This window comes from Fusarium proliferatum (assembly GCF_900067095.1).
Source record: "Fusarium proliferatum ET1 genome assembly, contig: FPRO_scaffold012, whole genome shotgun sequence".
Taxonomy (NCBI): domain Eukaryota; kingdom Fungi; phylum Ascomycota; class Sordariomycetes; order Hypocreales; family Nectriaceae; genus Fusarium; species Fusarium proliferatum.
The window spans coordinates 1,415,924-1,440,571 of NW_022194801.1; the positions used below are offsets into that span (position 1 = coordinate 1,415,924).

The 24,648-nt window shown below is 48.4% G+C and overlaps 11 protein-coding genes across 11 annotated transcripts; 4 read left to right on the top strand and 7 right to left on the bottom strand.

The window, feature by feature from the left end:
* Positions 1-16: 16 nt before the first annotated feature.
* On the bottom strand, positions 17-1,068 carry FPRO_13609 (uncharacterized protein; the record flags this gene model as incomplete). Its single annotated transcript, XM_031223080.1, has 3 exons — positions 17-562; positions 614-906; positions 957-1,068. 3 exons carry the CDS (start codon positions 1,066-1,068, stop codon positions 17-19), a joined length of 951 nt encoding a protein of 316 aa, XP_031088475.1.
* Positions 1,069-1,495: 427 nt separating this feature from the next.
* FPRO_13610 (putative dioxygenase) lies at positions 1,496-2,604 on the top strand (the record flags this gene model as incomplete). The annotated part of the gene is made up of 2 exons (XM_031223082.1): positions 1,496-1,798; positions 1,852-2,604. 2 exons carry the CDS (start codon positions 1,496-1,498, stop codon positions 2,602-2,604), a joined length of 1,056 nt encoding a protein of 351 aa, XP_031088476.1.
* Positions 2,605-2,884: 280 nt separating this feature from the next.
* FPRO_13611 (uncharacterized protein) lies at positions 2,885-5,446 on the bottom strand (the record flags this gene model as incomplete). Its single annotated transcript, XM_031223083.1, has 3 exons — positions 2,885-4,769; positions 4,817-5,271; positions 5,324-5,446. 3 exons carry the CDS (start codon positions 5,444-5,446, stop codon positions 2,885-2,887), a joined length of 2,463 nt encoding a protein of 820 aa, XP_031088477.1.
* Positions 5,447-6,745: 1,299 nt separating this feature from the next.
* Positions 6,746-8,535, bottom strand: FPRO_13612 (uncharacterized protein; the record flags this gene model as incomplete). The annotated part of the gene is made up of 3 exons (XM_031223084.1): positions 6,746-7,451; positions 7,514-8,284; positions 8,333-8,535. 3 exons carry the CDS (start codon positions 8,533-8,535, stop codon positions 6,746-6,748), a joined length of 1,680 nt encoding a protein of 559 aa, XP_031088478.1.
* A 2,245-nt stretch (positions 8,536-10,780) lies between these two features.
* Positions 10,781-13,304, bottom strand: FPRO_13613 (uncharacterized protein; the record flags this gene model as incomplete). The annotated part of the gene is made up of 3 exons (XM_031223085.1): positions 10,781-11,658; positions 11,706-12,971; positions 13,025-13,304. 3 exons carry the CDS (start codon positions 13,302-13,304, stop codon positions 10,781-10,783), a joined length of 2,424 nt encoding a protein of 807 aa, XP_031088479.1.
* Positions 13,305-13,716: 412 nt separating this feature from the next.
* On the top strand, positions 13,717-15,404 carry FPRO_13614 (uncharacterized protein; the record flags this gene model as incomplete). The annotated part of the gene is made up of 4 exons (XM_031223086.1): positions 13,717-13,870; positions 13,928-13,994; positions 14,044-14,386; positions 14,433-15,404. The coding sequence occupies 4 exons, from the start codon at positions 13,717-13,719 to the stop codon at positions 15,402-15,404; spliced, it is 1,536 nt and encodes a 511-aa protein (XP_031088480.1).
* Positions 15,405-16,042: 638 nt separating this feature from the next.
* FPRO_13615 (uncharacterized protein) lies at positions 16,043-18,144 on the top strand (the record flags this gene model as incomplete). The annotated part of the gene is made up of 2 exons (XM_031223087.1): positions 16,043-16,557; positions 16,620-18,144. 2 exons carry the CDS (start codon positions 16,043-16,045, stop codon positions 18,142-18,144), a joined length of 2,040 nt encoding a protein of 679 aa, XP_031088481.1.
* Positions 18,145-18,313: 169 nt separating this feature from the next.
* FPRO_13616 (uncharacterized protein) lies at positions 18,314-19,023 on the bottom strand (the record flags this gene model as incomplete). The annotated part of the gene is made up of 5 exons (XM_031223088.1): positions 18,314-18,389; positions 18,449-18,508; positions 18,557-18,692; positions 18,745-18,888; positions 18,936-19,023. 5 exons carry the CDS (start codon positions 19,021-19,023, stop codon positions 18,314-18,316), a joined length of 504 nt encoding a protein of 167 aa, XP_031088482.1.
* Positions 19,024-19,713: 690 nt separating this feature from the next.
* Positions 19,714-21,043, bottom strand: FPRO_13617 (uncharacterized protein; the record flags this gene model as incomplete). Its single annotated transcript, XM_031223089.1, has 2 exons — positions 19,714-20,783; positions 20,839-21,043. 2 exons carry the CDS (start codon positions 21,041-21,043, stop codon positions 19,714-19,716), a joined length of 1,275 nt encoding a protein of 424 aa, XP_031088483.1.
* A 356-nt stretch (positions 21,044-21,399) lies between these two features.
* Positions 21,400-22,537, top strand: FPRO_13618 (uncharacterized protein; the record flags this gene model as incomplete). Its single annotated transcript, XM_031223090.1, has 6 exons — positions 21,400-21,421; positions 21,477-21,715; positions 21,768-21,826; positions 21,876-22,132; positions 22,181-22,277; positions 22,333-22,537. 6 exons carry the CDS (start codon positions 21,400-21,402, stop codon positions 22,535-22,537), a joined length of 879 nt encoding a protein of 292 aa, XP_031088484.1.
* Positions 22,538-23,838: 1,301 nt separating this feature from the next.
* FPRO_13619 (uncharacterized protein) lies at positions 23,839-24,296 on the bottom strand (the record flags this gene model as incomplete). Its single annotated transcript, XM_031223091.1, has 3 exons — positions 23,839-24,012; positions 24,067-24,116; positions 24,164-24,296. The coding sequence occupies 3 exons, from the start codon at positions 24,294-24,296 to the stop codon at positions 23,839-23,841; spliced, it is 357 nt and encodes a 118-aa protein (XP_031088485.1).
* Between the last annotated feature and the right edge of the window lie 352 nt (positions 24,297-24,648).

Consider the following 24,648-nt stretch of genomic DNA (forward strand, 5'->3'; position numbering starts at 1 on the left):
GTAAAATTATCATGATCTACTTAATCAACGACTCGAGAAAGTCAAAGCCCTGTCTCTGAAGATTCCAAGTGACAGATCCTACTTCCATCTTGGCCGCAAAAGTATGCTCCTCCCCAGGAACCTCCACCATCCCGCACTCAACATCATTCTGCTTCAACACATCAAACAACATTCTACTCAAATGAATCGGGACCTTTGTGTCTGCATCGCCATGAACAATGAAAGTCGGAGGAAATAAGGACTCAACGTTCAATGCAGGGTCGACTTTGCGCCAGTCTTTCGAAGGAAAGATGGCATCGAGAACAGTCCCGTTGGCTAGTTGTGTCAGGGCATATGCTTGGCGGGGGTCGCTGAAATCTGGAGGTCCTGTTGCCTGGCCTTCGAGGGAGACGCCTCCAGTGATGGGGACCGGGTCTTCGTCGAATACTTTGTTGAGAAACGAGTCTGTGAGTCCAGGGGGTAGCTTCATGCCCTCCAGCCTTGTCGTCCAGAAATCATCCGCAAAGTTGCTAGGTCCATACATGTCGTAGATTCCTGCGACCGGGCGAGGAACGTCAAAGCCCTATCTCAGCGTAAGCCTCATATGCCACATCTATCTATCAGCTCAACTTACCAAGCAGAGTGACAAATGCCCACCAGATGAGGTGCCGAATGCAAAGACATGGTCGAGATCGGGTACGAGTATTGAGCTCGCTTTGCCCAGAGCTGTTTCGAGACCTCCATCATACACCCAAGCCAGTAAATCTCGACAGTCTTGCATCGGACCCTCTAAAAGATTCACTTGGGGACAAAGCCGGTGATTTGGAGCTAGCACTATCCATCCTCGACTAAGACAGTCTGATACCTGGTCTTTGTTGACCATCTTGGAGGACCCGAGCATAAAAGCCCCTCCATGGATGTTAATTACTTCATGATCATTAGTATGTACTTAGAGGTAGTCAAATGTTTTGACTTACAGACTGGACATTTTGTAGTTTTATTAGTGATGGAAGGCAGGTAAACATCCACATCAATCTCTTGTTCATCCAGCTGCTTGTAAACAGCTCGAAACGAAGTTGGTGGGCTCATTTTCTGTCTGAGGCCAAAAAAGCTGTAGCTCAATAAAGCGTAAGTGAAAATCTGGCATCCATCAAAGTAATCTGTCAAACGACCCTACCTGTCCCAGTTCCGATACACTTCTGTAAACCAAAGGTTCCGGTCAGCCGTGGACCCCGTGTCGGAATTGCGGCTTTTCCGCACTTCAAGCCAAGCTTCGTCAGCGGCCAAAGTTAGTTTGAGGGGTAGCCATGGAAAATCCGGGGCGGATGCGGGGGTTCTCCAGCGCCTCCGACCCGTGATGTGGAGATCGGGAAGTGGGAGGTCGAAGGAGTAGAAGAGCAGAGGGTCCTGCTAATGATCCAGCATACTTACACAAGCCTACTAATTCATCAATACTTGGCGCTTTTCTCCGAGTACTCACCAACACTACCAAGAATTACACTATCCCTAATTCACCATGAGCGTCCCCCTACATACTTCTCCTCCCAATGAGAGGACAAGCTACATGATCGACCAGCTAGAAGGAGAGCGCGTTAGCATTCCTGGTAGCAAGGGTGTTTTTAGAATCCTCGCTTCGTCCAAGCAGACCAATGGTGGCATGGCTGTGTTTACTAGCGGTGCTGTCTTAGCAGATGCCCCTGGCTTTCACTGGCATGAGGAAGCTCATGATGTCTTTCTTGTCACCAAGGGATTCTTGAAGCTATGGAGTGGTGATAAGTGTCGAATCATGGGTCCCGGTGACTTTGCTTATATCCCTCCTGTAAGCCCCAAATCTTGTCTAACAATTTGATCTGCCGACTAACACGAGGATAGCACGTCATCCACAACCCTCTCCTGCTCGGACCTCACACTGAGACCGTGGGTCTGGTAGCACCAGGCGACTGGGTTGACTTCTTTAGATATGTCGGCGAGACATATAATGGAATTCTTGTGCCGGAGACTGACGATCGCGACATCAAGTCGATGCTCATGCAGAAAATGATGGCGGCCAAGGACCGTTTCGACGTTCACTTCAAGCGTGACTACCAACCGCCCGAGGTTGGCGAGTGGCTTGACTCCGAGAACCAACTCGCTGGCCCTGGCGAGGCTTACTTCTTGCGCGCCAATACTGGACCGCGATGGCTTCTGGGAGGTGTCATGTCGAGACCTTTCATTCTCGCATCCCAATCCGGTGGCAAGTTCTCAATGTCGAGTATTGAGTCATCGAATGTCTACAAAAAGTCGCCTTTGAGCAAGTGGCTTACCTTTACTTCTATCGATCATTGCTTCATTGTTCAAGAAGGTCTACTCAGAGTGAAGATCAGGTCTGTGGATAGTAGTTCTTGGAGTGAAGTCAGAGAGGGTCAGACGGTGGTCATTGCTGCAGGAGAGACTTTCACTCTGGACTTTGGCAGTAAATATGTCCGTGTCTGGACTTTTGCCAATGGAAGAGGAATTGAAGAGCTGGTTCAGAATGCTGGATCTCCGGCAACGGGTGTCGTGCTACCTGACGAGGTAGGAGACTGGGAGGAGTCCAAACTACTGGACGTATGTAAAGACCTTGGGGTTGATGTTGTAGACCTCTAAATAATTATCATAACCAATACATTGCATTGCATAATCTATTTCCTCTTATCAGTTTGTAATTTGCCTGAGTTGTGTTTCGATTTTGATACGAGGAGCTGAGCATTGCTCTCATCTCGACTCGGCTGCGGGGAAGCATGCTATCCATATTGCCTGTATATATTAGCGTTATAACTGCCTACAGTAACTTAAGAGTTGAAACATTGGCGGGTTTGTAAAAGCTTCGACATAAAATAGTGAAGGGTTGGTTTAATCAACGGAAATCTATTCTCTAATATCTCGTCTAAATAACAACAGTGACACGTTGATCTCCAACTTCCACGCCATACTCGCCCTTATCCTCTACCCAAGCATGCAAATCCTCACTCCAATGGCTGTTGAAAGTGTCGACCTCAATCTGCACAGACACTTCTTTAGCCTCACCTGGCGAGAGTTGAACCTTGATGAATCCCTTGAGCTCCCGAGTTGGCCTCCAATGAGCTCCGTTCTTAGGGGCGCTAGTGTAGACTTGCACCACTTCTTTGCCAGCAACGCTGCCAGTGTTCGATACATTTACGCTGACTGTGAGAGTTGAAGGGGTTGAAGAGGCGTCCAGTTTGGCTTGGAGACTGTCATACGAGAATGAAGTGTAAGACAGCCCATGGCCAAAGGGAAACTGAACTCGGCTCTCCGGTACTTTCGACCGGTATCCGATCTCTAAGCCCTCAGCATACTTGATGGTAAAGTCACCTGCCTCATCCTTCTCAGCAGGGAAGTTCCCAAAACTGGGCCAGTCTTCCAGAGTCTTGAACCAAGTCGCCGTCAACCTTCCACTAGGGTTCACCTTTCCAGTCAACATATCAACCATAGCCTGAGGTCCCTCTTGACCTGGGAAATGCATGTTCACGATAGCATCGACATCCTCAACGAAGCTACTGACATCAATGGGGTTACCGCAGTGAAGAAGAACAGCTGTTTTCTTGGAAGCAGCGGCGACAGCCTTGATCATGGCCACTTGGTTGGCAGGAAGAGCGATCTCCTCTAGATCAAACCCCTCAGACTCGTACTGTTCGCTGCGGCCGGCGTAGATGATTGTGATATCAGATGACTTTGCGACTTCGACTGCTTCGGATATAGCTTTTTCTTCGGAGTATTCCTCTTCAAAGGCCAGGGTTAGACCATACGGAGTAGGTTCGCCAACAACAGGCTCTCTCGATTGCATGGTGACAGAGACGTGGTATGACTTTCCTGCTTCCATCTGCAGCTCGACTCGCGACTCAAGCTTGATTAAGTTGAAGAGAAACTGCTCGGTTGTAATATCAGGTGCATCACCCTTGAGCACAGAGACACCGTCAACCTCGACATTAAACGACCCTGAGTGACGAAGCGCGAGTGTGTGAGTTCCAGTAGTCGTAGGAACCAGGTTGGTGGTCATCTTCACATGAGAGCCATGTGTCTTCAGCCCCAGCTTTCCCTGGGCCATCAGATTAATAGCAACATCTTCCAAAGTCTCGGTAAGGACGGGATCATCTTCACCAGCATTGTAATAAGCCACCTCAACGCCCTTCTTGCCCTCGTCCGTCGTGAGGATGTCAACAGGTACGGTCGGAATGATACGGCGCATGCGAACACCACTTGAATATGAGACTGTATGGTCATCTGGCAGTGCTTCCCGTAAAAGGTCGAGCGGAACCTGGCGATATTGAGGATTGCATGATGCACTGCCACCGCCGGTGAAAACAGCCTTCTTGGCGTACTCACCAACGACCCCGATTCTCAGACCACGGGATGCTGGCAGCGGAAGAGTTTGGTTCTCATTCTTCAGAAGAACGATGCCTTCTTGAGCGAGTTGACGAGCGACGTCATTGGTCTCTTGGATGATGTCTGATTTCTCTGGTCCTTCGCTCTGAGCCGCTTGCGTACGGTTTCGTAGGTCGAGGAGCCGTGTCACGCTAGCGTTGATCACCTCTTCGCTGACTTCACCAGAGTTCACAGCCTTGATGAGTCTGTTGCCTCTAAAGACAGGGACGGGCATCTCAACGTCGACGCCAGCCTTCATGGAAGCTACGGTAGAGCGAGTGCCGAACCAGTCTGACATGACGATGCCTTTGTAGCCCCATTCCTTTCGAAGAATTTCCTCAATAAGAGTTTCGCTGTCGCAGCAAAACGCTCCATTGACCTTGTTGTATCTTCCCGAGATATTAGTAAAGATCAGAACATGATGTGGGATACTCACGCTGTCATGATTCCAGTAGGATTTGACTTCTTCAAGAGAAATGACCAAGCAGCGAGATAAACCTCCCTCAATGCCCGTCCACTCGGCGACTCATCGACATTGTAATACCGCCTTTGAGTCTCAGAGTCATTGCAGACGAAATGCTTCGCACAAGCTCCATAGCCTTTACTCTGGATACCATTCACAATAGCCGCAGCCATATATCCCGAGAGTAGCGGATCTTCACTGAAGCACTCAAAGTTACGTCCAGCTCGAGGATCTCTCTGGATGTTGATAGTGGGCCCAAGGATCATCTGCGCATGCTTGATCTTTGCCTGGCGAGTAAGCTCAGCGCCCATCTTCTCCAGAAGCTCGGTATTCCATGTTGAGGCTATGCAGGCTGTGTTGGGAAAGCATGCTGTTGTGAGTGTACTGTTGAATTCACTGGGACGTATCCCGCTGATTGAATCAGCTGTCTAGCGAGGATGTTAGTATTCGCAACGGCGGAGTGAAGTTTCTCAACCTCACCTTGAGCGGTGCAATGCCCTTTTCAGGGATGCCTGCAATCGAGACAAAGTCGTCTGGCGTACCGGACAGTAGCTTGACCTTTTCTTCTAGGGACAAGGTCTTGAGTGTAGCGTGAATATCCATTTTTTCCAAGACCAACGTGATCTATGTCTACTGTATGTGCCCTTGTGTAATCTGGTGCTGGAAATATGTATATAAAGGTACCGCATGGCAGGTAGACTAGCGCCCATGTCCAAGCGTGTCCCACAGCAGCGTTGTGGCGCCCGGGTTTTCCGGACTGCCGCTGATCCACAGCATTATTTTCAATCATGTGGATTCGGATATCGAGAGCTTGTTGTCCTCACCACGTAATTCGTGCGCTTGCGAAGGCGCATTAGCGGATACTCATGGCTTCAGGAGAATTGTTTATGAATGATGACTGTCCAAATGATGCCCTTGGATGTGTACCGAGGTCTGGAGACAGTGAACACCGAGTCGGCTTTATGCGCCAGACGTAATCATCATCAGATAGGCTTATAAAGCTTACCTTGGGCACTTCTGGTGGGTAGCTGGTATACTGCCCGGACTGACTTTGATAAGAGTATTATTTTGAGTTGATAGACCCCACAGCTGATGGCTTACCATCCGTCAGCTTTGGCACCGAACAACCGAACCACGACTGGATGCTACCCCTACTGGTGTTACCCAGCCATTCTTTACAGAAACAGTTTCCGCTCAAGTGACGGCAGCTATAACCAGGGATATCTCACTGAAACGGAGCCTTCTTTCACTAACAATGGGCTAGGAGCTTTCGACTCAGCAAAATCGCTTTAGATAGACAAGAGAAAATAGGACTTGGTCCAAAGCGCGGAATGCTGTCATACAGAGATTTGATCTATGAGATAGAGAGAGGATGTGAACCACCAGCCAAGCGATTAGAGAACCAGCACATGCCTATGTTCACGATAAAGGTCTACACAGACCAGGAACGTTAAAACTTTACTTTCACTAACAAATATTCTTTATTGCATCTAGTCTAAGAAGTACAGGGACCAAGTTGCGCCGCAAGAGCTAGGCGGCCGGTCCTTAAAAATAGCCTTGAGAAAAGAGTCGGGCACCATTTGAAGTTCAAAGCACCGTGGTCAAGCTATATGTACAAACCGGAGAATGAGGCTGAAATATTGGGCAATAGGAGCTTTGATTTTGGTGCTCAGGGATACGGCGTGAGCGCCTCAGAATTGGGCAAAAGTATATAGAAGGCGTTCAAGAGGGAAATTCTGTACTAAAGCTGTATCCAGGTACATAATGCATCGCGTTATTGGAAATGATTGTAATGCCTACACGTGCGACGCCAGGTTCCAATTAGCTCGTTATCTGATATAAAACGGTGCAGCTAACGCCAATAGTGACAACCGTCTTGGCGCTTGTATAGCTACCATTTCATCAAGCATCAAAGATCCTTCTCCTCACCCTAGCACGAATAGGCCCTTGTGGGTGCATGACGCCAAACATGAAGTATTTAGGATCGTCCTGAATCCATCCATCCAGAGCTTCAAGCTCAATGTCAAAGCTCGTTAGGAACATAGCCATGCTGACGATCAGTTCCTTCTTGGCAAAGTGACGACCTGGGCACATTCGAGATCCCCCACCATAGGGAATCCAGGATCCAACTGTACCATCAAGTGTGAAGTACTTCTCACCAGTGCCTTGCTGCTTGGATTCCTGATGGACGGCAGGTCCGCTTGCAGGGTTATTGGGGTCAACAATGAATCTTTCTGGCCAAAACTCATTCACAGGATGAGGATCGTCAGACGTGCCTTGATTCCAGACAGATAGCTTACGAGCCGTGTCATACGTCGAGATCATGATGTGCTGATCCTTTGGAAACGACCAACCTCCAATGGAATAATCCGAGACCTGAGGAACTCGAGCGAGTACCGTGCCATTGTGAACGCGCAGAACCTCGGCGTAGATAGATTGAACCAAAGGTTGCTGACAGAGTTCATCAATATCAATATCCGGTGTAGTTGTGTTTGACGCGAAGCTGATGAAAGGGGCGATTTCGGCTCGGACCAGCTCAAGAAGTCCAGGGCGTTGAACGGTTTCCAAAATCATCCAGCCTATGGCGGGGACTGCATTTGCAGTGGCACTGTTAACGCCATCAAGTTAGACCATATCCTTATGAAACGCAAGAAAAATAATAATACTCACGCCCAAAGTAAACCCAAGTCATCAGCCGCAATAGTATCCTTGCTCAGAGGCATTTTCCTAAAGAACGCTTGTCGGCTTCTCATGAGCTTTGACCCAAAGTTCTCTTCCCAAGTCCGTGTATCTTCTTCGCTCTGGGTGATGTCGTAGGCTTCATGAGCGAGCTCATGCCATTTCCTAATGTTCTCTTTCATCTTGTCTCTAGCTTTGAAGGACGCCGGAACCAACCACTGCGGCATTTCTTTGAAGAGATTGGGTAAGTGACTGTCGAAACTCCAAAAGTCCGACTCTAGATCTGGGGCAGCCTCAAAGATTCGCGGTCCACAAAGAGAAGTCGTGGAAGCTTTGAAGCAGAAGCTTCTGATTAGATCCTCGTAGAGATTATCGACATGGGTCCATGTCCCGCCGATTTCCGCATTCGCAATCTGGGTTGATAGGTTGAGCACGAGTTGGCGCTGCATCTCGTCCAATCTCTCTCCGCTAAGTCCATCATGTACAGTTTGGTAAACAAGATGAAAGATCCGGTGCTCGTACGGAATGTTATGGCTGTTAGCCGCCGGCTGCTGGGCGATTCCTGTATTATCAGCAACATAGAAAGGCACGTCCACCTTACGAACGCCAAAAGCGTTGACCAGGACTTGAATGAGCCAACGTTCACTGTTTACGCTGCGAGAGCTTTTGAACAGCGCGGTGATGTTTTCAGCGCCATTTAACATGGTTATTCGACGATTCAGAAGCTTTATCTGAACAGGTGTATCCGGTCCATAGTGGATTCTACTGCTGTAAGACTGTTTCTAAAAAGAAGAAGACGGAGAAACATACGAAGTTTTGCTCAAGAGCTTTTGAGTATTCCATAGGAACTGGAACAAATGCCCAACAAGAGGTACCGAGAACGGAAGGATTGGGGGTTTGCGTGCTTTGCTATTTTGGGCTGTGGGGGTATCTTGAGCAAAGCTGATGAGGTAGAAGAGCCCGACGGATGCGAACAAGGCGAGACCGACAGTGAATGTGGAGTACGGCTCCATTATGGCGTTGATCTTTCAAATAGTCTTGGTAGTAGGAACGAAGCCGGCTCGGGAGATTATGGGGAATTTTTTCGAGAATGCTGACTTGTTAGGGCGGATTAAGGTTGATCCATTAGAAAGAGCAAAACATCCTTGTCCTCTACCTCAATAGTGTCACCATGAATTCATACTTATCGGTCTTGACACAGTTGACTTTTCAATTTTTAACTCGATTATTGTGAGCTACTGAAACACGTATTTCCATATCTAAGACAAGTTAATAGGTGGATTGCTATGTAGGACTTAGCTAAATGTAGCATAGCTTTCCTATCTAATTTTAGAAGCGATTTTTCGCAAGATAAGACAAGATAAGATAGGGAATTCAGCAATCGAATTAATTAAGAGGTGCCGCCTTACGAAATTGAATATTTGACCCTCTTAAATGACGAAGTTGACGCCAGCTCGACAGAAGATGGGGGCGAACGAGAACCTTGACGATTCTGGTCTATGAGGAGTTTGGGCATCTCGTGCTCCCACCTACACCATATCCGTGGCTTAACCGTAGTAAACCTGAAATCTAGGATTATATGTTGCAGAAGTTAGTGGACGAGGGTAAGTCAATGAAAGATGCCTGATCTGCATGGATTCATGACAAACAAGTAGCAACATGCCTCGACTCTTCCTCCTGCTGATCTGCGTGTTTCGATAAACGAGAGGTTAGTACAACATCCTGCTAAGTAAGGAGCAATTCAGTGTCATATCGCAGTTCAAATGGATCAAGATAACATGAAAGCCGTCTTTGATACTCCCTCGAGAACTGACAAGATCAGGGGTCTGGTCTTCAATCACTGATATCAAGCCTCAGAAAGTACTGTTTCTCAGTAGCCACTTAATCAGAAACACAGACTAACAACACCCAGGAGGAAAATCGGAAACTACGAAGCCAGAACATCAACCAAAAGAGGGTCGAAACCAGCAAGGGCCATGCCATAGCAGCTCAATTTCCAGGGAAATAGGGATCTCAATCTTCGAAATGAGGCTCTGGCGCGGCTTCAAATATGACCGCGTCAGTTCAAACCCGTAGTAAAAGACCTTATATCCGACGACCTTCAGAGAACTACCAAAGCCCGGATCATGGAGCACTACACAAGATCACAAAGGTGTTCCTTATTGATGTTCAAGGCTGAAAATCGTATATGCCCAAAAAGCCTTACAAAGAGATAACACCACACAAATATGCGGCAATTTGCAGCGACGACTAGCAATCGGATATGTTGTACAGCATTGGTCTCTGAGTTACTTTTGTATCAAACAGCAACCAGTGCAGGTTATATGACCCCTTATAAAAATGTCCCTCCTCCTCTAAGTTTGGTGGGAAAGAGAAGCTTTCAGACACAGGTCTCAACTGCAAATAACACTTCAAAATCACTATTTAGACATTATACCACAATGTCTCAACAGTTGCTCTCCATCCTCCTCAGAACCTTGTCAGTGGCCTCTCTGTCTAGGAGGAAGACGATGGTTCGGTTAAGGGGGCTTTGGAAATATCGTTATCACTGAATAGCGATAATTCGCTCATCGATGGGTCTTGAGAATGTCGGATGAAATTATTTGATAGAGGAGCGTGAAGCTGCGGCTAATGCGAGTTTGATGGGTTGGTGACGGATGGGTCGATCAAGATGCGCTGTGCGATATGCGGATGCCCTCCCAGTTCTGTAGCATTTATATATTGCAAAAAACAAAATTGTTATGGTTCGTTCCATGAACTATGATTTTTAACGCAGCACTAATATATGTACTTGTAAAGATATAATATATACTGTTTCTGTGGGACACTTTTAAGCAAAATCAAAGCACGGGATATATTACCTGCGCTAACCTTATACCAGTATACTTCTCGTATAGGACTAAATGTATGGCGATGTTATGTAAGGCTTTTGGGCATGATGCCCCTGGCGAGACCTAGCTGGATTCGCGTAGCGAGGCTGCGCCGTTCTACGAACATAACATCTCAGTAGGATAACTGTATTTCTTACTTTCATACCTACTTACTCGAATAACTAATGCCTATACGAGAGTCGAGGATAATACGGGTTTGCTGAATTGCTACCCTAGATTCGAATGAAATGTGTGTAACCACACAAGATGGATAGCATCGCGCGCCTCACACAGAACGAGTCGGCCAAGATGCTAAAGCGGTTGGCAAATTAGGTGGGATCAACATGAAAAGCCGGTAGAAATATACATCATATTTTCTGTGACACTACTATGAAGCGCAATTCGACAGCTTTACAAATACCTCTCTTCCGTAGCCCTGAATAACACCATCATTCTCCAAACTCCAGCCCTTCGGAGCCTTGACTACGGCAGTACTACCATGCGGTACCGATAGCCTAATGCTACCTTGTCCCTGCTCCTCGTCTACACGTACTGTCACTGAAAAGGACCCTTGAGGGGTCTCGAGCGAGTAAGCCACCTCTTCCAAATCTGCAAGAACAGGCTCGACACCAATCCTCGTCCAGCCCGCCTCAAGAGGATAGACTCCAGCAAGATATCTTGGTAGCAGAAAGACCGGCCATGAAGACCATCCATGAGCCAGCGATACATCATGATTAAAAGGTGAACCGTTAGTTCTCATGGCCTCCCAGTGAGCACCAGAGTAGTTCGGATTATCTTGGTCCGCCATGACGCCCCATATCTGAGATAATAGCTCTCTGGCCTTGAGGCCCTCCTTCTTCACAAGGAGAGCTTCGAGTGCAAAGCCAGATGCATATGGACTGGTTAGTCCGAACTTGTCCCATTTGTCTAGACCCCAGAATGCGGAGGGTAAAGATTCGCTGGCTGGGAATATGCCCTCTGCCAATTTTGAATGGTCTGGTGATACACCTAGAGTCGCGGCGTACGCGTTGACGTCTTGGAATACACCGCCGAGGTCTAGAGATAGAGCAGGCCGCATAGTGCCTCGCTCATCGTTCCAGAACGCACGGATCAAGGCCTCCTTCAGATCGACTGCCTGGGAGGAATACTGAGATGCAGTTTCACTGGCCCCAGACATTGATGCCATGGCGTTGAGGGCATCCAAATATGCAAGGTTTAAACCTGTTGAAACACCGAAAACTGGCCCGCCCATAGGAAACCACGTCACTGTTCACAATTAGTACTCGAAGAAGCAATCTGATGGGGAAACATACTCGAGAGATAAGGCGGTGCTTGCACCAACCCATCAGAGTTCAAGAACCCTTTGGTAAACTCCATCTGTCGTTCAAGTTGACAGTATGACTTCTCCACGACAGACAAATCGCCTGAGTGCAGCCAATAGTCGTTGATTGAGACGACCAGGAGCAGTGCATATGTCAAACTGTAGTGGCCGTAGTGCGGCGGGTCATCTGCGCTATCGTGCTCCGGAGCCTGGATGGGACACAGGTTGCCAATATACCCTTCCTTAGTCTGATGACTAAGAAGAAGCTGAATGGTTCCTTTCCAGGCCTCAAAGTCAGCAGTGGAGTATGCAATTGACCGACCAGTTACGAAGGCATCACCACCAAAGGAAGCTCTGTCTCGCTTGGCACCGTCGATGATACAGGCGAGTTTATTAGTTCCAACCTGGAAGTCATCAAACGTGCGACTAGCATCAGGTTCCAACAGTGAGTTCTCATAGAGAATATGTCCATCGTGATCAGCGACTGATAGATCTCGGTAGAGTGAAATCCAGCCAGGTGGTCCACCAAACGCCACAGAACCGGTGTTGACAAGCCCGTTTCCAAGCATCGCCTTCACGTAGATATCCCTGATAGTAGCAATTTCATGTCCTTCAATAGTGACTGCAACGCGATCTTCCACAGCAAACGTCTCGATGTTCAACCAGCCAGAAAGGTCGATGCTCTCAGGAAGCTGCCATGACCCTCTTTCAATTGAAGGCAGGATAGATGATTTATTCGACAAACCCTCGACAGCAGTCAACGTTCTGCTCCTTGTATCCAAGCAGAATATCAGACCGTTGGTGACCATACGAACAGACCAACTAGCACCATTCTCCTCGACCTTTGTCTGGAACGTGACCTTGTAGTCTTTCCATCTCGTTCCCTGTCGACAAGGAGCCCAGTGGCTTCCGTAAACACGAGTACCCTCAGCAGTAACATCCCACGCTGGAACAGTCTCTTCACGAGCAACGGTGCATAGGTCAACAGTCCGAACACCGTCACTCCAAATACGATTGATGGTCTCATCGGAGCAGTGGAAGTTGGCTTTTACTGGAGCATCAGGGCGCACGGCTTGGAAGCCAACTTTGGAGAACGTGATGCTCGCGTTTGAGTCGAGTAGAGTTATTTTTTGATACCTCTGGGATGCCTGGGTGAATCGAGGCTTCACAGTTTGAGTATCTTTGGTGACTGTGGCGTGGTGCTGGCAGACTCGGTAGCTGTCCATCGCGTTGGAGAATAAGAAGAATGGGCCATCGCCTGTGATAGTCAGCATTGGCACACTAGTGAAAACTTAACGGAAGTCACTATACCATTCTCGTTATCAATTCCCTCTATAGTCTCACTGTAGGTGACCTGGAACGCGACGTGTTTCTGTCCTTCGGGCGCTGATGCAGACTCAATAGTAAAGATGGGAAAGCCGCCTTCACAACGGCCATAGTCAAAGATGACTTCAGCCTTGTCCTCAGAGTCATCATTCCTAAATGTAAAGGACGATACCTCATCCTGTCTTGTCACATCTCCTGCAATCCGTAAGATTTGCTTTGGCGTGACGAACTTGGGTGCATTGCGGGTCTCCTGTGAATTCTCCATCTTGACTCCGAGCAAAGATTCTGATGGCGCTGCAGGTTTACCCAGGGCACACAATTGCTTGCTAGAGGTCACCTTAGGCTTAATACAAGCTCAAACAAGAAAAGTCTGCGTGTTTAATTCGGTCTGTGATACCACGAGCGTGACAAATTACCCCGACGACCGAGTGAGGTCGGGGAATCCTAGTGTCCCCGGAAAACCCGACCCCATCCCCAGATTACCCCACAAGACAAGAGTCCAGACCTCTGGGGTACCACCAAAGCATATCTCCATCTCCAACCAGTTTGCATCTCCAGTCGGGCATATTAAAGGGGCGCTTCAGTCCAGGGTTTTTCGTATTCCCATCTCAACATCCACAAACTCTACAGTGGACTATTCAACATCACCACTTCTTTTCTTTTCTTTTCCTGTCAAGATGACCACTCAGGACTTTGATCATGATGCGAGGCTTGAGAAGGCTGAGGTTGCGCATGATGAAGATGCTGTTGCTGTGAGGGATCATGAGATGACGACTTGGGAATGTGCGAAGAAGAACCCAAAGGCGATCCTTTGGGCTGTCTATGCAAACCGTGAGCTCATAGCAACAGTTGATGAAGTCAATGAATAATTACTGACCGGTGAAATAGTGGGAGCCACTCTCGTTGGCTACGAGAACCTCGCTCTAGCCGTCTGTCTCGCCCTCCCAGCTTTCCAGTAAGTTCAATCCCAACCACCTCCATCCACCATACTGACACGACTATAGGATGAAGTTCGCCAGCCTCGTCGACGGCAACCTCATCATCCCAGCATACTGGCAATCGCTTTGGAACGCAACCTACAACATCATGCAGCTCTTCGGTTCCCTCGCGGCTGGCTTCGTCCAAGATAAACTCGGCCGACGCGCTGTTTTCCTCGCAGGCGTTATAATCGTGTCTTGCGGTATCGCTTTGGCGTATCTGGCTGAGACACCTGCTCAGTTCATGGGGGCCAAGATCATTTCTGGTTTTGCAGTTGGTGCGTTCCAGTCGACGACGCAGACTTATGTCTCTGAGATTACGCCGCTGCCTTTGCGTGGTATTGCTTTGTCTCTCAACATTCTCATGATGGTATGTCCTGCTAAATGCCTGGGTGACTTGGCTAACCTATGTGTAGAACGTCGGCTTCTTGATTGCCATCTCCACAACCTACGCCCGCGTCACAATCATGAACGAATCAGCCTTCCGAGTCGTCTTCGCCGCTGCATGGGTCTTCCCCGGCATCCTCGCCCTCGGTCTCCCATTCCTCCCCGAGTCTCCATACTATCTCATCGCCAAGAACAAGCGCGATCTTGCTCTGAAGCACCTCGCCAAACTCTCCTCCAAAGATGAAGATCTTGATGCTCGTATCCGTCACATGGAAGAGACCGTCGAGGCCGAGAAGCTCCTCTCCTGTGAGAAGGCTTCGTTCTTGGAGTGCTTCAAGGGTAGCAACTGGCGCCGCACAAGGATCATTCTGATCTGCATGTACATGCCCCAGATTGTCGGTTCTAGCTTGTCTTCCAACGCTCCGTACTTTCTCAGCCAGACTGGTTTGAGCAGTGGTTTGATCATCAAGATTATGCAGATCGGTCTTGGTGTTTCCATCCTGTCCTCATTGGTCAACATTTACATGATGACTCTCTTCCGCCATCGACCATTGATGTTCGTCGGCATGACCATTTGCGGTCTCATCTATCTGATCATGGGCGTCGCAGCTGCGTCTCCCCAGTCCGAGAAGACCAACCTGGCTATCGGTATCTCCATGCAATTCCTTGCTCTTGCTTACGGTCCAGCTATTGGGTCAAGTCTCGCTGTGGCGGGGGAAGTGTCTGCTTCCAGATTGCGAGCCAAGTCTCAAGGTATCGCCTTCGGATTCCAGGCCATCACCAGCACTGTTTGGGTGACCGTGCTGCCGTACATGTTCAACAAGGATGAAGGCAATATGGGTGGTCATATCGGTTGGGTCTTCCTTGGCATGACGCTATTGATGATGGTAGCTGTCTTCTTTGATGTTCCGGGTACCAAGGGCAGGACCTTCCATGAACTCGATATCATGTTTGAGAAGAAGATTCCTGCTCGCCATTTCGAGCATTATAAGAGCGAATGATAGGACAGACGGGACAGGATACCTTTGGCAGGCTTATTTTCTATGTGTAACCTAGCTAGGCTTCTTTATGATGCTGGAACTTGCTATAAGCACATTTATTCGCATTATTGCCCCTGCACATGTGCTCTCGTGATAGTTCGGGCCTTATCATGTGAGCGTCTACTTGACTCGAGACTCCTCGCCCGCTGTCTCAGGTGGCGTTGGGTCTCATGGATTCAGCCTATAATGTTTAAAGTTGTGCATCGACTTTATAAACGAGCCGATTATAATTTTTTGGTTGCATTGCATATAATCACTGCGATGCGACTCGTCCATTTGCGCCAGAGAGGCTGCTTCGTCTAACGCCATGAGCAAGTTTGCGCATATTTCGACCCTCTCATCATGGACGCCTGGATTCTCCTGGGCCTTGGCAATGAACTTGGCTCGAGTAGATGAGTTGATTTGCGCATGAACCCTTCTATTCTCAGTAGAATTGAATATTTGATCGCTTTGCAAATGGTAATAATTAATTGGCGGTATGTCACCTCGCTTAGGCATCATCGTGCGACTCCAGTTCAGCCCTACATAAATCCTCACTTCCCGTGCCCTTCTCATCTTCAAGTTGCGCAGCAGTCTTGAACCTATTGACAGCTAGCAAGATGAGACTCCTTCTTGCATCTCTACTGTCACTCCTAGCGGCCAGCGCCAATGCCTACAAGACAGGCCTCATGGGCTACGGCCAGTCTTGGTACGATCCTCCCTGCGCCTACGCCTGTCGCGCTGTGATCGGCAGAGCACCTCTAGACTGCCCATCAATGGACCACCACACAGGTACGAGCGAACACTCACACGGCGGTTCACCACTAGCGCCCTGCATCGCTACGAACAGCGACTTTCTACGTACTCTGGCATACTGTCTGAGCACTCGATGCGGAGATGTTTCGGCCTCAACACTTGAGGCATATTGGGCTGGCCAAGCAACTGGAGACAAGACTGTTTCTGCGGAATGGACGTATGGTGCTGTGCTTGCGAATGTGACGGCGCCGCCAAAGAGAACTTATGTTGTGGGCGATACGCTGAACTATACGGCGCTCATTGCAGACGCTGATTATCACTACCAGTATGACTTTAATGTCTTCTTTGATTGGGAGGAGGCTATTCAATCCACTTATGTGTAAGTCTGATCACTAAATGCACTGTCTGCCGCGTCGGCTAACGACATCTACCTGCGTTCAGAATTATTTTGATCTCAATTGGTGTAGCAACGCCTGTCTTATTCTCGGCTCTAGGCTATCTCCCCTTCATGACTCGAGCCATAGATACGCTCAGACCATATCTCGTCTACCCGTCAGCCTTTCGAGGCTACAACATACGTCCTCTTCCTTACCTTCTTGGTAACGCGCCAACGATCGGCCAAGGGCTTTGGATCGCCATGTTTATCATCCTCAATATCGTCCTCGGTGCGGTCTCGTACAAGAATTTCCCTTATCCCCATCCCTGGGGCTTCACCAAGTCCGCCGAGCTACTAGCATACGTCGGTTACCGAACCGGCCATATCTCGTTTGCCCTACTACCGCTCACTGTCTTGTTCTCGTCGCGCAACAATATTCTCCTGTGGATCACCGACTGGCCTTTCTCAACTTTCCTGGTGCTTCATCGCTGGGTCGCTCGTCTCTGTGCGCTCCATGCGATCGTTCACTCCATCACCCTCCTCGCGGCTTACATTAGCCTTGAGACGTACTACACGGACGTACACAAGCCTTATTGGATCTGGGGTATTGTTGGAACACTATGCCTAGTACTTCTTCTAGTCCAGAGCCTTCTTTGGCTACGCCGTACTTCATACGAAGTCTTCCTCATTCTACATATTGTCCTCGCCGTTTTTGTTATCGTTGGCTGTTGGTACCATGTCTACTTCTGGAAGCCATTCTCTGGAGTTTATGAGCTGTGGATATATATGGTGTGCGCCGTGTGGTTCTTTGATCGGCTCTTTCGTGTGCTACGAGTTTCCAAGAACGGCATCCGCCAGGCCAGTGTCGTGGAGCTATCTGATGAAATCGTCCGCTTGGATGTCTCTGGTGTCAGATGGTCATCTACCCCAGGTTACCATGCCTACATCTACTTCCCTACACTACAACACTTTCTACCGTGGCAAAATCATCCTTTCTCAATCACCAGCACTGCATTGCTACTAGGGACATCTGCAGCAGGATCGTCGCATTCGGGTGACGTCGAGATGAGTCAAAAGACCCCTCAAGTTGGCATATCACAGAGTTTGACAGGCACTGATAGCATCTCCCTCTACATAAAGAAGCACAATGGCACAACAAGTCTATTACGAAATTATGCAAACCTTCCTGTGCTGCTTGAGGGGCCTTACCACGGTAACCTTAGTCGTCACGTACTCAAGTGCGATAGAGTACTCCTTATTGGTGGAGGCATCGGCATAACTGGTCTCCTCTCCTGGACCCGAGCCCATATCAACGTGAAGCTAGCGTGGAGTCTAAAAGAGTCGTCCAGGCCACTTTTGCAAGATCTCGAGCCAGCACTAGGTAAGGTCGCAGATAAGGTCGTGTTGGTAGCTGAACGGTTGGATGTTAAAGCATTTCTACAGCAGGAGGTTGAGGCAGGTTGGAAGAGAATCGGGGTTGTTGTTTGTGGTCCCGCTGGTCTTTGCGATGATACTCGTGCAGCTGTGGTGAGCCTTGGAAAGACAGGCAGGGCTGTGTTTGAGTTGGAAGTTGATGCCTTCAGTTGGTGAGCCCAACAAGCTATGGTTTATCGACGACGTATTCTCAGGGTTAGAAGGGTCTGATGGCGTGTATTGCATTGACTACATAATGTTTGACCATTTCAAGCCACCCTGATCAATATAGCTACTCTCCATCTCTTTTGCTTCCTGTGAACGCTTCCTCCGTGTAACTGCGGTCTCAGATCAACTTCAGAATCCAAAGCTGGTCAGTGCGGAGATCGTTAAGGGATCCGTGCGACCCCACAATACGAGTACTCCAAAGGAATTATTATCAGTTGTGCTTTCTAACATTCACAGAGAAAGAACTACTCACCCGTACTGAGCGCTGCCGCCTTGAAGGGTAACCCAAGTTCCATTCGGGATGTTCTCAATCCTACACTTTTGGTCAGTATGTTGAGACTCTTTGCATAGTTTGCCATACTTGACAATAGTTCCATGAGCAGGGAAGTATCCAACAGGACGGATACACCAGAGCTGGTGCCCTCCGAAACCGCTGTACTGCCAGCCAACAATCTCAGTACCATCAGAAGTACCTCCGTTATAAAGATCCATGGCTCCTATTCAAGGTTTAGTACCACGCCCCTCGTGTAGGTGAGTAGAGGTTCTTACGTCCAGAAGCCCTGACGTTCTGAAGTCTGAATTGGGGTTGATCATCAGGACCGTGCTGGTACTTGACGCACTTCCACTGCTGGTTTTCATTCAGATGGGCTTGCCATCCGATGCAGGGAGTGCCGTCGGGAGGGTTAGTGAAGCCTAATTTTAGGTTAGAGGGACGAAGCAGATTGTCAAAAGGGACGCACCATCTTTGAGATCAATGGCGGTGCCGGTTGCGAAGTTGACGAAGGCTACGGTCTTGCCTTCGAGATCGTGGGCGTTGATCATCGACATTTTTGATGATTCTTTTGATGGTTGATGTAAGTAGTCTATTGTTGATATGATGAGAAGTGATTGTTCGTCAGCAGATAGAGAATAATAGATGAGCTTTATACGTATTCCTTCCATTGCGTGATATGCATATATTTTCGAAGTCCAGCTGAATGGCGTTGATCATTCCCCTGGCAGACATTTCAGCTAACCGCTTGCAAGATTGGTGGAATATCGGTGAAGGTTAACCGCTGAAGTCTATCGAATAAGACACTTGGACTGCCGGTTATAACAAAAGTGAGGCCTTCCAATATTTGCAACATGGGGAGGATAGTCAAAAAGCCCAGGTTCTGCTCATCTGCAATTGGTCATCTAACTTCCCTCAGCTGGCACCAGTCCAGCCCTATTACTAAAACACACGCATGGTAGTATTCACGCTCGGACTCTGCAGAAATCTCACTGCATCAGGGTTTCAGCTAGCCACAGTTGCCTAGACCCCGCTCAGTATCACTCAATGTTCGGATAGCAACGGTAAATCATACTACGCATAGAACTACCGGCAGCTGAAATAGCTTTTCTCGGCCTATCGCTGTCAAAGTCAGGTCTCATTGCCCATATCAGCTCGACCAGATGAGCGCCATGTTCAAATTTCCTATCCTCATGATTTACCGTTAAGTCCACTCCATACCTCTGAGACATTGCCGTTCCTGACAATTACCCCTCCCAAAGAAACTCCTGCTTAATCCCCGGTATCAACGGCCTCAGCGCCATACCATAATCCCCTCCATTAGGCATCCTCATGAGCGTATGGATATGGAACTTAGCAGGTTCCTCATTATTCAAAAACACACCTGAATGGTGATCAAACTCAAATATCACAACCGGGCTCTGGATCCGATAGTAAAACGGATCATTATCGCCATACCCTCCGATCCAACACCAGTAAGTCTCATGGAACCACTTCTTCAGCAGTTCCAGGCGCAGCTTTCTCGCCTTTTGCGGCAAATACAGAAAGAACTCATTTGCGATACCGAGGATGTAATCCTGCTGCTCGACTGACATATCCGACGCAAGAATTCCTTCATACGGAACGATTCTGTTATCGCGATAAGCACCACATAGATGGCGTTGATCATCATGATTCCATCGTCCGTGAGGCATAGCGGGATCTTTCATAAGCTTATACACTTGTGATGTCTTTTGCTGCTCGGGTGAAAGGCTCTGCATCAGACGCAACCCGAGGTTTTCTTCCTTGTCCAAGATCCTTGTACCCTTGTAAGGTCCTTCATCAATGAGGTTAGGCTCTGCGCCAGTAAACCACGGCGACACCACAATCTGGGTCTTGTAAAGGAAGATATTCAGACACAGATGATGGCCGTAGAATGAGTAACCCCAAGGCCGAGTTGTCGACGGTTCACCGAAAAGAACAAAGTTGTAGGAGAATTCGTTCATGATGGCAGGTGTCTCGACCAGTTCGCCCAGGAAGTGATTAACTCGCATGGCCCCAATGGCTTTTTGGTAGCCTTCTGGCGAGAGCGTGAGTTCCAGAACTTTGAGCGCCTTAGATCTCAACTCGTTTGAGAGTTCATCAAGGCGGATGCCTTTATCGCTGAGGAGAAACTCTGGGTTTGACCATGAGCGCCATTCAGGACTATCGATGTGGTAGCATGTCTTGAGCGCCTGGTGCTGACTCAGACTGGCGCAGAGGTTACTCGCGGCCTCGACGATAGTGTCGATGGGTATACCATCATCTTGCAGCTCAAAGAGGCCGTCTCTTACAATACCTACGCTGCATTAGTCGATATCCATGAGAACCTATCAGTCGAGAGAATACCGTACCATCATTTGTGATGCCCTTGTAGGGTTCCTGAAACAAGTTACGCCAGTGCAAGTACAGTCCATGAAGCCAAGGCGGTTGGCCCTCCTTCTTAAAAATATCGGCGTATTCATAGGAATCCTGCTTCTTCATATTCTGGAAGCGTGGCTGATTTAGGTCGGGAAGATACTGGCGAAAGGCCCCATCAGAGCCTGATTGAGAAGCCATGATTGCGACTGGTGATAGCGGGTCTCGATGTGTCCAAAGCTGGAGTACGAATGTCTGGGTCAATTTGTAACGACGCGATCCCCTCAAGATGCAACGGATGTATCGTACGTTTCTGGCTTGTAATTCCGTCTTTCTTACGACGACTGGGAGATGTTGATTGGCTTGCGGGTTTTCCGTTGCATCACCAAATGCGGGGTTGGAGTGGTGAGCGGGATTTCCGGGGGCTCCGATACAGGAGGTCGGCAGATAATAGCGGAGTTATTGAGCATCTTGATTCACCGGGTTGTCAACAGTACAAAGTGATACCAACGAAGGATACACCGAGTCAAGAATCAAGAGATAGGAAATTATTCACCATGGCTTCTTCTGCATTCAAGCGTAGGTGCATCCCCACTGAATGCTTCAGGGCCGTGCTGTGCTAACAATGAGACAGGCCTTGTGCGCTTCGTTCCCAAATCTGCGCCCTCAAGCATCTTGATCGGAGAGCCAGTACAAGCTTCTCTTGATGTCGGTTTGGCATCTCGTGAAGGCAAAGACATTTCCGTCAATGTCTTCTCAGGACGTTCTGTCTTGTCGCCTGGTTCGCGTACTGATCGAACGGAGTCCGTTGAGCGGCTGTTGTCACCTTTGGCGCAGGAAGAAGTTGGTACTATCCGATGCATCGGATTGAACGTACGTACTTTCATTTGGGGAATTAAATGAGACTCGAACTGATTGTCTGCAGTACGTTCAACATGCGAAGGAGGTCAAAATGGATATCCCGACAATCCCCACGCTGTTCCTGTACGTTTGCTCCTATCCTCCGCGACCTCCGTACTAACTTATCTGTCAGTAAGCCCAATACAGCACTTGGTGATCCATGGCCAGCTCCTACTCTCCTCCCCAAGATCACACAAAACGATGGAAGTGGGGACTACGAGTCTGAGTTGGCCGTCGTTATTGGAAAAGCAGCCAAGAACGTTTCTGAAGAGAACGCCATGGATTATGTGCTCGGATTCACAGCCGCCAATGATGTCTCGAGCCGTGTGTCACAACTGAATCAGTCGCAGTGGTGTTTCTCCAAGGGCTTTGATGGAGCTTGCCCTATCGGTAATGTCTGCTGCCTGAGCGTGGCGATAAAAAGCTAATCAATGATAGGTCCAACTCTGGTGTCGACCTCAGAGATTCCAGATCCCTCCAAGCTCCATATTCGGGGTCTGAAAAACGGCAAGGTCATGCAAGATTGCTCACTAGAGTATGTATCACTCCGTCCCCGCTCTTCCAAGCGTTTGTTAGCTAACATCATCCAGCGACCTCATCTTTAGCGTTCCAAAGCTGGTCAGCTTCTTATCACAAGGCACAACTCTCCCCGCCGGCACCGTCATTATCACTGGTACACCAGCTGGTGTAGGCATGGGTAAAAACCCCAAGGAGACTCTTTCACATGGCGATGAGTTCAGGGTCGAGATTCTGCCACATATCGGGACATTGGTTAATACCTTTGAGAACGAGTAATCAGACACTTCGTGATAGACATTTATAAATATAAAGATCTTATTTACTATACATAAGTTGCAAAAAAAAGATGAGTGGTGTAGTAAGCTCTTTTCGTATTGTTGTATCATAGTATTTTGGTCTCTCTCTGTCTCTCTCGCTCTCTCGCTCGATTTTATTTTTATATACATTTGATAGTGTTATCTCTGTACTTTCTACGGCGGTGTTTCATGGTATGGCGGGAAAGACATTACAGTTATCCTGTTCTTTCCGCGGTGGTTGTCTGTCTTGGAAGCCGGGAATTGTATCGATGGACTCTAGATATTTAGGTTCCGAATCTCGGATGTCGTTGTCGGAGCCCACTACACCACTCGCGTTTTGGTTGTGCTGGTAATACATAGTTTTTGGTACATAAGGGATGGACAGCAGGGCGTCGGGCTGAGTGTTAGTCAAAGACCGTTGGGAAAGTTTGTCTGGAGTGGTCAGCCATTTCGGGGCACGCACCCAACATACTTTGGAAACAGGCATTAGGCTACGGAGCGGCTATGTTGCGAGCTTACACGAAGAGCCCAGCACACAAGAAACGTCAGAGGATTCATCGCCATTCCTCGAAGGATCTCTGCACTATCGCCTGAGCCTTTCATCTTGGCGACATGGCTATACAGCAGATCCCCCTATATGAGACTGTTGTGCATCGACCTCTGATAATTCCCTTGACGATCAATAGTTGGCAGTAAATAGTAGACAGTCCGAGGCAAAACGATAGATGTTATACTACATGAAACAGGCAAAAATTGAGAGTGGTGTAGTAGGTGTGTTGGGGAATTTCTGCCCAGGTAGTGTCTCGATTGCCGTTATCTCTGCTCTTTTGGTTGGGGGCTGACTGCTGTTTCTCACTACTCTTTCAGAGGAGGATGGGTGTAGGCTGCTGTTTTTCACTGTTCTTTTTGTGATTATGGGAGAGGGAGTTGAAGGGGTCGACTTTTTGTTTTTTGGTTCAGATCTGACGATCTGGAGGAGTCCTGTGCCTACTACACCACCCTGTTATTGGTTGTGCTAGTAATACATAATTTTTGGAATATAATGGTTCACACTGGGCGGTCCAGAGTTGTTCATTTGGGAAGGAGAAGCTTGAGTTTGAGACGAAAGTCTATATACCCTTGATGCACGGTGATAGAACGGAAACCAGGTAGGCAGCCACATTCACGCTGGTATACGGATCAGGTATACAATATAATAGACCCAATACGCCCATGTCACCAAAGCTGCCTGGTTTTCAATTTATTTGATGATATTTGCCTGATCTCCCCGTCTTGAATGATCTAGCTATCCAGCAGAGGGGGAACCTTCTCAACGAGGTACTCAACAATAGCATCCGGTCCCCTCTCAACCTGCAGTCCAGTTGGAATAGCATGAAGCTTAATATCAGGCACAATAGACTTCGCTAACGAGTGGATCTTCTCCGCCTCCTCGGGAGACCACATAGAAGCCGAGAACTGAGAAACAAAGTTAGACTTGTCGCGTAAGGTTTTAGAGTTATCCTCACGCACCAATACATTCGGCTTATGCTCTGTTACTTTCGGAACAACCTCATCGATGCCTAAATTAATCAGTCGCGTGTCCGCATAAAACTGTCGATGAACTTACTCGAACAGTTATCCACGTGGATAATCTCGTAGTCATCTTGCAGCTCAGTGATCAAGCGGCCGATGAGGCGCTTTGCCCGCTCTGGCGCTGTGTTGACGGTGACGAGTCGGAATGGACCTTTTCTTGCAGACATTTTGACGATACTATGCTTGGGAACTTATTTGGTCAAGTGTTGTATGAGTAGAGGTTAGTTATACGTTGTTAACGGCAACTCGGATATAGTTGGCTTGCTACCCCGCGGATCTTCCGAGAGCATGTGGGGACGGCAGATTCAGGTGGCCGGTCACGGAGGATGACATGCTGTGTGAGTTCCGAACTCCTTCCCTAGCCCCATCTCTATCATATTCGACAACGAGCAGCAGTTGGAATAGTGCAACGTATTCCGTGTGACCTTCAGCAAGCGCAAAGGCATACAAAAACCTGGCTATTTCTGATTTGCCTCCCTTCGGCAAAGGTTCGGTTAACGTGCTCAACAATTGGGCTCC